The sequence below is a fragment of the Coregonus lavaretus genome (genome assembly GCF_964263955.1).
Source record: "Coregonus lavaretus genome assembly, chromosome: 19".
NCBI classification, from domain to species: domain Eukaryota; kingdom Metazoa; phylum Chordata; class Actinopteri; order Salmoniformes; family Salmonidae; genus Coregonus; species Coregonus lavaretus.
The window spans coordinates 23,765,456-23,778,135 of record NC_140006.1 but is presented as its reverse complement, the minus strand read 5'-3'; the positions used below and the strand labels follow the sequence as shown (position 1 = coordinate 23,778,135).

The 12,680-nt window shown below is 41.8% G+C and overlaps 1 protein-coding gene and 1 pseudogene across 2 annotated transcripts; both read left to right on the top strand.

Moving 5' to 3' along the window:
• The first annotated feature begins 412 nt into the window (after positions 1–412).
• On the top strand, positions 413–3,572 carry LOC311146242 (kinocilin-like; annotated as a pseudogene). Its single transcript has 4 exons — positions 413–529; positions 2,545–2,613; positions 2,716–2,790; positions 3,475–3,572. The product of its transcript is annotated as a kinocilin-like (transcript).
• A 6,753-nt stretch (positions 3,573–10,325) lies between these two features.
• On the top strand, positions 10,326–10,943 carry tmem275a (transmembrane protein 275a; the record flags this gene model as incomplete). The annotated part of the gene is made up of 1 exon (XM_084183636.1): positions 10,326–10,943. The coding sequence occupies one exon, from the start codon at positions 10,326–10,328 to the stop codon at positions 10,941–10,943; it is 618 nt and encodes a 205-aa protein (XP_084039762.1).
• Positions 10,944–12,680: the final 1,737 nt, after the last annotated feature.

Sequence of the window (12,680 nt, the reverse complement as noted above, 5' to 3'; positions counted from 1 at the left end):
CAGAAGCCTCCCATTGTACCACAGGGAGGGGACCTACAGAGGCTCTGTGACCACTCTCAGTTTAGTCCTAATTACCATTACTGACTGAGCCATCAGTGGTCTAAGTATTCCTGTAGGGGAGGGGGAGGTAGGGGCACCTGTGATCAGATTTGTAGAGTAGTTTGTATACCCCTGTCTTGAGGGGGAATGAATGGGAAACCAGAGGAGTCTTAAAGCAGGCCAGAACAGAGACACTGCCTGGCTGGCAGACAAAGTGGTCCTGTATCAGTGAGAGTAAAAGTGGCGGTGAGTACTTGCATCCAGAGTTGCTGCTGACACAGGTGCTACAGCTGGGTCAGACTCTGAAGGCTAGGTTAGGTCCAGTCTCTGACAGTCCTAGTCCCTCTGTGTGTGTCTCCTCTCCACCTGCCGGATGAACGGGGTCAGCATTGGGGAGTACCATGGTCTGCGGGTGGGCTCGGCCCTGCTCCCCTGAGGGAGTGTGATGCAGATGCCGTAGGAGGAATCTTCCTGGGTGCAGGGGGGTTGGGTGAGTACATCCAGGACTACACCTAGTCTTTGGTTTTGCTTAGTGCAATGCAATGTGCTATGCAAAATGTGCTATACAAAAGTGCCATGCAAAATTTCATTGGTACTTGCAGGGCATAACATTGCAAGAGGAATGCAAATGTTATTTATAGCTACAGTATATGCCTACAGATATTTACTGTTAGCTTATTTAGTTCAGAAACGAGTGCATCTTTGATGGTGGCACCACAAGTGGGCTTTTTCCCCAATATGTTAACACTTCATGCAAATGTATGTACCCTCTTTTAATCTCTGTGGTCTATGTTGACAATATTTACACTCCAGGCTGTCCTTTTTCTTCATCAACAAAAACATATACAGGTAACTGCTAAAAAAAAGGAAACGCCAACATAAAGTGACTTAATAGGGCGTTGGGCCACCACGAGCCGCCAGAACAGCTTCAATGCGCCTTGGCATGGCATAGATTCTACAACTGTCTGGAACTCTATTGGAAGGATCTGACACCATTCTTCCACGAGAAATTCCATCATTTGGTGTTTTGTTGATGGTGGTGGAAAACGCTGTCTCAGGAGCCGCTCCAGAATCTCCCATACGTTTTCAATTGGGTTGAGATCTGGTGACACACACACACACACACACACACACACACACACACACACACACACACACACACCCTTATACCCCCATGCTCATTTGAGACCCCTCTTTCAAAGTCACTAAGATCTTGTCTTCTAGCCATGGTAGCCAAAATAATGGGCTATTGGGCATTTTTAATCATAACCCTAACCATGATGGGATGTTAATTGCTTAATTAACTCAGGAACTACACCTGTGTGGAAGCACCTGCTTTCAATATAGGTTACTTTGTATCCCTCATTTACTAAAGTGTTTCCTTTATTTGGGCAGTTACCTGTACATCTATCTTCGATTACCAACTGTATTTTATACTGCAATGTTGGAATGGTAGCATTTTTATCTCTATCCTAAGGTGTCATATGGGTCTAAGAGGCCATTCTTTCTCAGGTGTACAAGGCCTGCTGCAATGTCTAATATTTGCAATTTTTGGTTTTATGGTCATCCCAAACTATAGGGTATTTTCCTTGTGAAAAAATAACAATGTATTGCTTTTAAACAAAACAATATGGTAGTAATGAATTCCTCAAATAGTTGTAGACATTTTGTATGGAGAAATAAAGCACACAGACAACCCCTTCTTTGCCATGATGGGATTTTCCCATTCACTGCAGAATCTAAATGTCCTGAGGTGCAGGTGTCCGCTTATTATTTGCTCCAGAGAGTACAACTACAATCCAAGTAGGCTATGTCTCTGTGGCCTATGTCTATGTCTGTGGCTATGAACTGAATGAACCCAACTCAGTCTTTTTGCGAAGAGCTTTTCGCTCCTGTTGCAGCCTGGCGACTGGTGAGATGTTCTGGCAGCATAGACATGCGTCACACGCAGCCACGCAGCCACCCTCAGGACCAGCCACTGTTTAATGGCAGCTCTCTCTGTGGCTCAGAACAGAAATCAATATGTGTGTTCATCCTGCCTGCCTGAGGTTAGCTGGAGCTTTTTAGATGCATTCACAACTCCTAGTGGACTCCTGAGACTGAAGGAGCGTCTGGGCTAATAAAGTTGGTAAAGGCAAATCCACTTATCAAAAAAGAGTATGTGAATACATCCAATTAGAATACATTTTAAAAAAGCAAAATAGATGAAAAAACATTATTTTTCTGAACATCTTGAGAATTGGAGAAACTAAAGAAACAGAACATAATTGTATACAAACATTAATAGGCTGTGTGCATTTTTATGAGACCCAAAACTCAGCTGTTTCTACCAGTAGGCTAACCATCATGTGGTAGCTCATTTTTAGTTGAGTTGCACAAGACGGGAATTTGTCCAATTTTTGTTTTACACAGAGCATACTGCTCATAAACATCCATATCAGTCAAAATGTTTATTAAAAACACTTGAAATAAAGTTAGTAGCTTATACCTGTCTTTCTTTTCCAGGCCTCCTCATCTCTGTCTTCCCCTTCATAAGAGCCTGGATCAACATTAACAACATTCTCCCCACCTTGGGTAAGTTATCAATGTCTCCCATTTTCTTTTCATCAAGGAAATCCATTTGCAAGGATTTTTTTTACTTTTTTTTGTGAACATAATTTCCCCTTCCCTGCACAGGAAACTTCAGAGTGCAACCTATGCCTGCCAACCCTCCTGGCCCTGAGCAACCTGCAGAGACACTGAAACGAGAAGGTAATCGTCAGATGGCCATGTTTATAGTTTTTAGTCTCTGTGGTTCAATTGCTGTAGTCACCAGTGTTGGGGTCAGTTATAGTTCGAAGTCATACAATTCATTGGATAGAATAAAAACGTCATTAAAAACTAAAGGGCAATTTCTAAGTTCTAAGTAAAAGGCCTTATAACTCTGCAGGCTGGGTTAGATAGGACATGATAATGAACTCTACCAGGAGAGTGTGTGATGAAAGAGCATGCCCATTACATTAGAGAATACTCATCACACTCACTCCTTTATACTTTTTGATGAGATGGAGATTGCTTTGAACAGCAGCAATTGGGCTGGAGAGAGCTGTGTCTGAAGGATGCTGCACAGGCACCACAGTCACTTACCATAGCAGTTAGTCTATTCTATAATAGAATGATGTGGAGAGATAGCTAGACTACGTTGTATAAGCTACAGAAAGCTAAGGCCAACCAAACCACTGCATAGCCAGTAGTGTTTATTAGGTTGCATTGATTGTCCTCCTTTACAAGTGGTCATTTCTCAGACAGGCATGAACTGATAATGCATATTGTATTCACATTGTATTAATATGCACACATATTTCACTTCAGGTAGTGGTTTTATAACTGTATGCTTCATAGATACTCTTGTTGTTCAATGTGACCCAGAGGATGTTGTGTTCCGTTCTCTGACAGTGACTCAGAGCCAGCTGAATCTGGAGTGCTCTAAGAGCCCGATGGGGACATTTGTTGATGCCGGACCAATTGCTGAGGCCTCCGCAGATGAGGGGTGAGACATGACAGACAGATGGACACACTTACACACACACACACACACACGCACACACACGCACACACACACACGCACACACACACACACACACACACACACACACACACACACACACACACACACACACACACACACACACACACACACACACACACACACACACACACACACACACACACACACACACACACACACACACACACCACACTCACACAAACTTTGTCATATTTGAAATATACATGTACATTTTAGTTTCACAGTGTGGGAATCTCTTGGGTTGTGAATGTAATCAGTGTTTTTATTTCATACATCAGCTGATGATGCATCCAGCCACTCAGTGGCACTCCAGAGTAATGGAATGATTTGGATTGCAGCCTGCTTGAAAGTACGCTGTTATGCGCCTGCCTGCTTCTCTCACTCTCAGTTCATAGATGTTTTTGATAGTCTCTGCTGGAACCAGATGAATGTTAATGGCATCATATAGACTCTAGAGTAATGTGTTTGTGAGATTGGTCTGTGAGATGAGTCACTGGCAGACTCACCTTTCTTTGTGTTGCTAATACCATGACCTTCTCATGATAACATTTTGCTATAATGAACAGTGAGGATAATAGCAGAGGACACACACAGGTATTACTTCTAAATCATAAGGCAACAGTAAGAATATAGCGCTTACTGTTGATTGAGAAAAGGAAACAAGTTAAGCATTGAAGCATATACAACATTAGGGTTGTTCAATGAATAGAGTACATTTTGCGTCCCTTTGATATTTTAAGTAGAAATTGCGCACCAATATCAAATTTTAAAAGCCTGTTATATTAAATGAAGTTCACTTTAATATAAACCACATGGAAAATTCAATCAATCCGATTTTTAATATTAAAAAAGACTTGCTATAGTGCCAGAAATCAACATTTTTACGTCCTTTCGACTTCTAGGAAAATTTTAACCCACTTAACCCCAGAATGTTTTCAGCATCATTGTTAAGCCCTAGATATGTTTTTGCTTTGACAAATTCATTTCTAAGGATTATTTATTTAATGTGATAAGTGATTAATTTACGTCTGTCACTCTTAAGGTCAACCCTGTTACCTGAACTGAACTCTCATTTTATTATGGTGAAACTATTCCTTTAAAAAAAAGAAACATTGAATATATAATAGTTAAAAGCAGGTGAGCCGTTTCTACTCTTTTTGGCCATTTTCTGGTGTTTTGTGGTGGAAAACTGAGCATAACCTATCAACCCTTTTACCCATAGATAGACAGGCTAGAAACCCATAGATAGACAGGCTATAAATGTTTCAACAATAAAAATAAAATATGTGAAGCTTGCATTGAATTGCCCTGTCACAAGGGGATTTATGGTTGATTTAGGGTGTGTTCGTAAATTCAATCTGGAGTGCCAGAGTGCGCTCAGAGTGCGCACTGGGTGTTTGTAAATTCTGTGCTTTGTCAGATTGTCCGTTAGTAAATTCAGAGCGTTTCGCTCTCGGAGCGTTCAAAGCGCACACTTGACGCTCTGGCCGAGGAATAGGGTTGATCCGAGCGTTCTGACCTCACAGCGTCAGTCAAGCACCCAAGCTAACTGGCTAAAGTTGGCTAGCTTGCTAGCTAATTCCAGACACAAATAAGAGAACACCTCACTCTGACCATTTTACTCACCCTAGCAGAGCTGGTTAGGCTGTTTTCATGTTATCCAGAGCTTTGGGGACTGTAATTGTGCTGCTGGCAACAATTTCATTACGCTTTATTGCCGACACCGGCCATATTCAACCGAGCTTTGTCAACCGGTGTTGAGCGTTTGTAAATTAATCAGTTATTCTCTGCTCTGGCACACTCAGACAAGAGTGCTCTGAAATCGGAGTAGATAGCCAGAGTGAATTTACAAACACACCCTTAAGATGAAAACCTCAACCCTGTTATGTCAACACTGTTACTCTAATGGCACTTTATTGGCACTTACTATAGTATATCTTTTTTTTTACTCCTTGAGATGGGAAAACATGTTTTTAATTAGGTTGAGCATGTGACCCATTAGCATTGCTATCTAACAAATGTATATTTTCATAGATTATGTGTATTTGATGTGCATTCTTTCTATTAAAAAGAAAAACAAAAAAGTATCAGAACCAGTTCAGTACAAAGAACAAATACTGTACTGTAAAGAGAAGGAGACATCTATTCCTTGTCATAACCAAGCAATCAAGTTGTGCCCAGATGCTGTTGCCATGGTAACCGAGACCCCAGATTTAATTCGTCATCTGACTCTGTCATTCATCAACCTTGCAGGGCATGCATGTCTGATCCAGTTAGACACGCACGCACACCCCCCCCCCCCCCCCCCGCACCCCCCCCCCCCACACACACACACACGGGCATGCATGCACATTTCAGACATATCTAACAAAAAAAATAATTCACCATGAGCTTGGCCATCCCTCCTAAAACCCCCACTATTCTGTTGCAGGACATCCTCAGACCGCCAGACATCTTGTCCAGGCGGAAGTTCAAGCAGACCCTCCCTGATCCAGACCTCTCATAAATTGGTTTTATAGCAGACAGCACAAATACAGTATCTCCTGCTCACCTGCTCACACTTGGACTCAAATGGACTTCACAAGTTGGTCAATCGGATGTTAATTTAAATCCACAGTACAATTCAGAAGCAACATAGTGTGCCTTCTCTTAACTCTCCAGAGGAATAAACAGTATTATTTAATTATCTATATTATTATTATCATATACGCATATACTAGTTAGATATAAGAGCAAAGAGGTAACTTGTTCCTCCCTGAAGTGATTTGCCTCACGTTTATATTTGACATCAACAAAGGAAAATCAACTACTGGATAGTAACTCAGCTCAGCTCATCACACAAGATAATGAAATAATAAAGTGGTGATTATGACTATTAGAACCTGATGAGTGAGCCCTTACATATACACTATCAGTCAAAAGTTTGGACACACCTACTCATTCAAGGATTTTTCTTAATTTTTACTATTTTCTACATTGTAGGATAATAGTGAAGATATCAAAACTATGAAATAACACATATGAAATCATGTATCCGGTACTGTACATATCTCTCAGACTCTGTAGGGAGAAGCACGATTATTACTTATTTTATCCTCGCTCACATCTTATGACTAAACCCCCCCCCCCCACAAGCACGCACGCACACACGCACGCACACACTCACACACGCATACACATACACACATACACACACACTCACGCACACACACACACATGCACTCACGCACACACACACATGCACATACACACACCAAAATGCACCCCTGCATTGAAACAAAATGCATTTATATTCAGGAGAGCTCAGCCAGGCAATGACTGCTGCATGGGTAGTAGCGTGGGGAAAAAACAGTGCTCAGATGTACAGCATGATGTGTGCTCTGAGCCTGGAATTGAATAATGAATGCAGTATTGTGTTGGCTTCTTGTCTCGCTGTGAGGATCTTTAAGTCCACAACTTTTTTGTAAATAGGAGTTTACAATTACATCATGTAAGCTCTATTGTACCTCAATACGTAATTTCATAACAGGAGACTTGCTGAAGTTATTATCTGACCTGGGAGAGCCAACCCTCTGATGAATATATAACGTTTCATTAAGGCTAACTTACACCGTATAGAATTACAACTGATTTGAAATGCAGGACCTTCCCTTTACAGTGCCCTTTTCACTGAATAACAATGCAAATACTTGGAAATGACTTTGTTTCCAATGTTGCTCTATGCCTACGAAATTGTATCATGTATGATTGAAAGATAGTCAAATAATATACAATTTCAAGGTGTGAACAGTAATGGAGTAAATGCTATTGGTCTTTTGAGGTTACATGGGGACACTTTCTATCTGGGGAGCATGTGTTTTCAGATGTAGCTAGTTTCGAATTCAAATGCTTGAAAGAATAAGTGTTTTTTCCCATTTGTTCATAGCCTGAATGCCAGTCTGTTTCTGCTATCATGCCAACTTCTTGTTACTCATTGTCATGCCAAACAATTAGCAATGGAGTTGGCTAGAGCACAAACCGATCTAGGACAGTAGTGGTGCGTGGGTAAAATCACAGGGAAAGCCAAGCCAGGAATAAAATGCCATATTACAACCTGATCATTGCGTTGTTTGCTCTATAACCTGCTAGTTCATATGCCTTGACCCTGTGATATATAGGCCTAAAGCCAAGACAATAAGAAGACACAGTGGCAAAATAAATTCAACCACAGCTTAGTTTCATCACAAAACCGGAGAGCAACATCTGTCCGGTGAAGTCCACAAACCATATTGCATGTAACAAACAGTTACATGACCTACAGAGTATGGTCAAGCAAGTTAATGTTTCCGACATTTTCGGACCACGGAGAGTTACCACAAGTCGCAAAGGAAACAGGCGCTGCCTCCACTATTCCAGCACCATTTCAACATAATCTAATCACCTATGCTTGGTCTAATACAGTGACAACTAAAAGATACCAAAAACTATTTTGTCCAATCAATGTAAGCTAAACATGATGGTGCACGATTTTAGGTAGCTAGCTAACCACAGGAGGACAACAACACAATGAGATGCAACAATTCAAGTTTTCTGTCAGTGACGTTTGGCTTCTAATGTGTGATTGGTGTGAAGCCAAATCCAAACTGGCTTCACTTGACACTTTTTTGAACACAGAAAGAAGAAAGATACATTATTTTGTGTTTCTTTTTTTTTCTTGGTCATTTTTTGGGGAAGCCTAGCTTCCCTTGGCATCCAGGAATATATGCCACTGATCTAGGACCATGTTTATTTGTTCATGCAGTATCAAGATAATCAACAAATGAAGACTAGCCTACTTGCAATATGTTAAATAATGTATTAGCTTTGCATAGATTGTTCAAGCACCGGGAGCTGTCCACGGAGTCCGCTAGCCTCCCCCCAATGCTCTTTCATCAAACACCCCAGTACACCACGTGGAGCGGTGTATATCATAGTGGTGTCACTCACTATCACACGTAAGTATTGTGGTACCCAGTGAGGAGAGGGGGACGTCTCGAGGCACTGTGCAAACAACTGGATTGGACCTACCTACCTGTTATATACCCCAGCAAAAACATGAGTGTTGTCAATCACAAAACTGGCGGGATTATGGAAACGCGCTCATCCTTTTCTCTGAAGAGCACCTATTGAGTTAAGAAGATGACAATATTTGGACAGGTCTTATATAAGAGAGGTTTATGTAGCCTAGAATTGTATAGGCTTCGTGTATCCGACTGCACAGTCACGTGGACACAACAAGACTAATGCCTTCACCTGAATGAGCCTCTCTCACAGATGCCCTACACTACGTCGACCGGCCATGGTTGTAATATTTACTATTGATTGGCTCACTATGAGGTGCTCAATCTGAAAATCAACCCTTCCGCATATAAACGTAGTTCCAACCTGACCATCCGTATGCGAATGGGATTCGGTATGAAAATGCGTATTGGAGATGTATGTTGATTCTACAGGAATCTTCAAGTATTCTGAACATCAGCACAGAAGGTAAGATGAACCTCTGAAATCAATTAATTTCAACGTTATATGCAACAGTTCAGTACAAGGATGAATTTGATGCCTGTGCGCATTCTACAAAAATGATAAATGCCCAAGCTCAGATAGGCTATACCAAACATGCCATTTCATTTTCCTGCAGCAATAGGCTACATAACTAAAATAACCATTATGCGGTTTATAACAGATTGCTTCCTTTTAGGAGGTGTATGTGTGATGATGAATGACAATGGTATCGTTTCTGGTTGCTACTCAGCAAATTAAACCTTATTCACCCACCAGCCTTGCATGAATGAATGCAGTCACTGTTTAGTACATTTACACACAATATTGTATATTTTATAGCATATCTATCTAAAATACTTCAAAAGACAAGTCATAATGTATTCATTCAGTATGATCATAATTTTAATAGGTAATATTGGTATGTAGACTAGGCTGTCCTTTCCCAAGTTCATTGATCATTTAGTCACTGGTCAATCAAATCCTTGCCAATACCTTGCCACCTCTTCCGCACCCATGCACACAGCATAACCTTTCATTTCAATGTTTATTATTTCCCACAATACACATATTATACTTTTAGCTATTCCTCAACAATAAATATTCAGCCATGTGTACATGGCTCCAGCAACTGATGGTTTACCATTAGCGTAGAGGTTTGTCACATGTTATCTATGTTGTTGAAAGTGTAATGTGCAGTGAAGCAGACCCAATAATGAAATGTGTGAACTGGAGGAGTTGCGGGGGAGTATTTAGTGTTATATGAGCCGGAGCCTTGGTCAAGTGAAGCACGACATGAGCTTCCTCACCAAGGTCTCTTGATGGGCCTCTTGATAGCATTCTAATTGTGTTTTAGTGCTCAGACCAAGGCTAGAATTATCATAATAATGTCATACATAAACTACAATCATCATTGAATCACTGTGGGGTATGAATTACAACCATCATTGAACATGAGTTCTGCATGTTTGTCCTTGTCTGTTATTTTCCCCCTGGAATCTTGTATAACTGAAAACACATGTAGCTTCATCATTTATATTTCCTACTCTGATTCAGGTGCTTTCACACTGTGAACAATCAACCAGCACAGCCATGGCCTCTCTCGGTGGTCTGTTGCCAAGGGGAACAGTCCTGGCTGAACGATAGATAGAGAGAGAGGAAAGACGGAGAGAGAAAGCAGCCTTGAGGTGCAGAAGAAGAGATGGTCGTCACTGACAGGAGCTCTAGCACTCCTGTGCCCAAGAAGCAGGAACCAAAGAAGAAGAAGAGGAAGTCCCGCCCCCATGGCCTGCCCTCCCCGGCGTTGTGCTGCGCGTGCGGCCTGTGCATCATGCTGGCAGGTATCAACATCACCCTGGTGGGGGCATTCGCCTTCAGCACCCTGGTGCCCTCTGCCAACCCTCCCATCATCATAGGGCCCATCCTGCTCCTGGTGGCCTTCTCTTTCTTCGGAGCGTGCTGTGTCTGCAGCCGCCTGCCCCCCGCCCAGGGCTCCCGGAGGTCTAAGGTGGGCGGGAGGAGCATGGGGATGATGGGGCGCGGAGGTTTAGCCGGGGGAGCGACGTTTGAGATTGAGACGAGTGAGCACACGTTGCAGGACACCACGGCAGTACAGCTCAGCCCCTCGGCCTCACCGGGGTCATCCCGGGCGTCCAGCCCCGAGCGGGATGCTCCTCCTGACCCTGCCCCCCCGGGGACCTGCAAGCTCTTCACCATGGAGACCAATGGCCCCACCTCCGCCACGGCCTACTACTCCGTCTCCTCGGCTGGGGGAGGGGCTGTGAGGCTCAACCTGCCACGTGATGATGTGGCCACCTAACACAGCCCTGACTAACACACTGTAGCAAGAGCCTCCTGCCCCAGGGGACTGATGCAAAACTATGTAAATATGAACTACGATGGATGGTATTCAGACAGTGTTTCAGTGTGTCTAGCCATTTTGTGAAGTGCCATTTTTCATGTTTATGAAAAGCTATCAACAGAGTTTTATTGCTTTTGTTTTTGTTTTGTCCAGCAGCCAACCAGTAATTAGCATGCATTCCAATGTTGAAAGAACGTGGATGATGGTTCCGTTGGAATTGATGTTCCTACCTCCTCAGAACTGTTCTCTTTAGAACCCTCTCTTAACATTCATGGGGCATTATTATAAGCAGTGTCTAACCGGAAAGCAGAATGAGAGAATTGAAGCGTTTTCTGTGTGGCATTCCTGAGGGGTAAAACTCAAAGCGATGTGTCCCTTTTCTTTGACCGTCTGGACCTCTGTGCTCGACATTTCAGCTGATTACTCTGAAGCAACCTTTTTTTGGGGGGGGCCAGAACTGAAAGGTTTGAAACGAAATGGCAACGAGTTTAATGCTATCATTGAAATGCCTACAGTGACGTTTGACATTACAATATGTGCTGCTTTGGTCTTAAATTAGATGCAAAGATGGGGTCGCAAGGTTCCTTTGCAATATAATCTCAACTGAAAGGATCAGCAACAGAGGACTAATATTAATTTCTTCACATTAAGTTTTCCTCAATTGTTTCTACAGGCAAAACATATTATGGATGATCTACAGTCTACACCAGGGGTTTGCAACAGGTGGCCCGCAGGCCAAAACTGGGTCGCAAGTGATTTTGTTTTTTTGGAATCAGATCTTTTTACTACAAACATAGAAATGCGCCATTTTCACATACATTGATGTTGGGGTAGTGCTGGACATGATGAATATGAAGTAGAAAATGTTTGACATTTTCCTTTAAGTATAGCCCTATGTCTAACATGGGCATCATCAACTGCTTTATTATTGAACATGCTTTGATTTTGTATACAGAATAAACAAATAGAGTTTACCATGTCCCAGCCAAGTATTTTGACATAGCCTAATATTTGTATTTCATGTGAGAAAGTCAAACCCCCTCCCCGATTATCTTTTATTTTTTACCACTGTGACAATTTCTACACGGATTCTAAATTGAAGTGACCAATAATACACACATTCTAGCCTGGTCCCTGTGCGATAGAAGTGTTGGCTACAGCATACATAGTATGTGACCAGGCTATACCAGAGTAACTTTGAAAGTAATGCTGCCTTAGACTGAGATCTCAAGATCAAACAAATGAGGGCTATTTTATTGTGCATAATGGCATTGTCAGCAGAAAACAGTTTGGAGGATGATATTTCAACATTTCTTCTTCATTTACCCCAATATTTGGTCAAAATTGTCATTTAGTTTGGAAACAAACTTGCCATACAGTAAATTTTGCATGACTTCTCCTAATTTTCCATGTGAATCTCAAGAAGTGGATAATGTCTTTGGAAAGTAATATATATTTTAAGCCAACAACTTCCCCTAAGGAAAAGAGAAAAGTAATAGTTTTACGTTTAGAGTTTGAGGAATGACATATGAGCATGATTCATATGTCCAGGGAGTGGGCTTGTTGTAAATGTGTAGTGTCAAGATGTATGTAAACTATCAATGTTGGCCATGTATTTGAAAATGTATTCTGTTTTGATAGCATCTTTAACAATGTATTATTTTTTGATAACAATACATGTGATACTACTAAAAA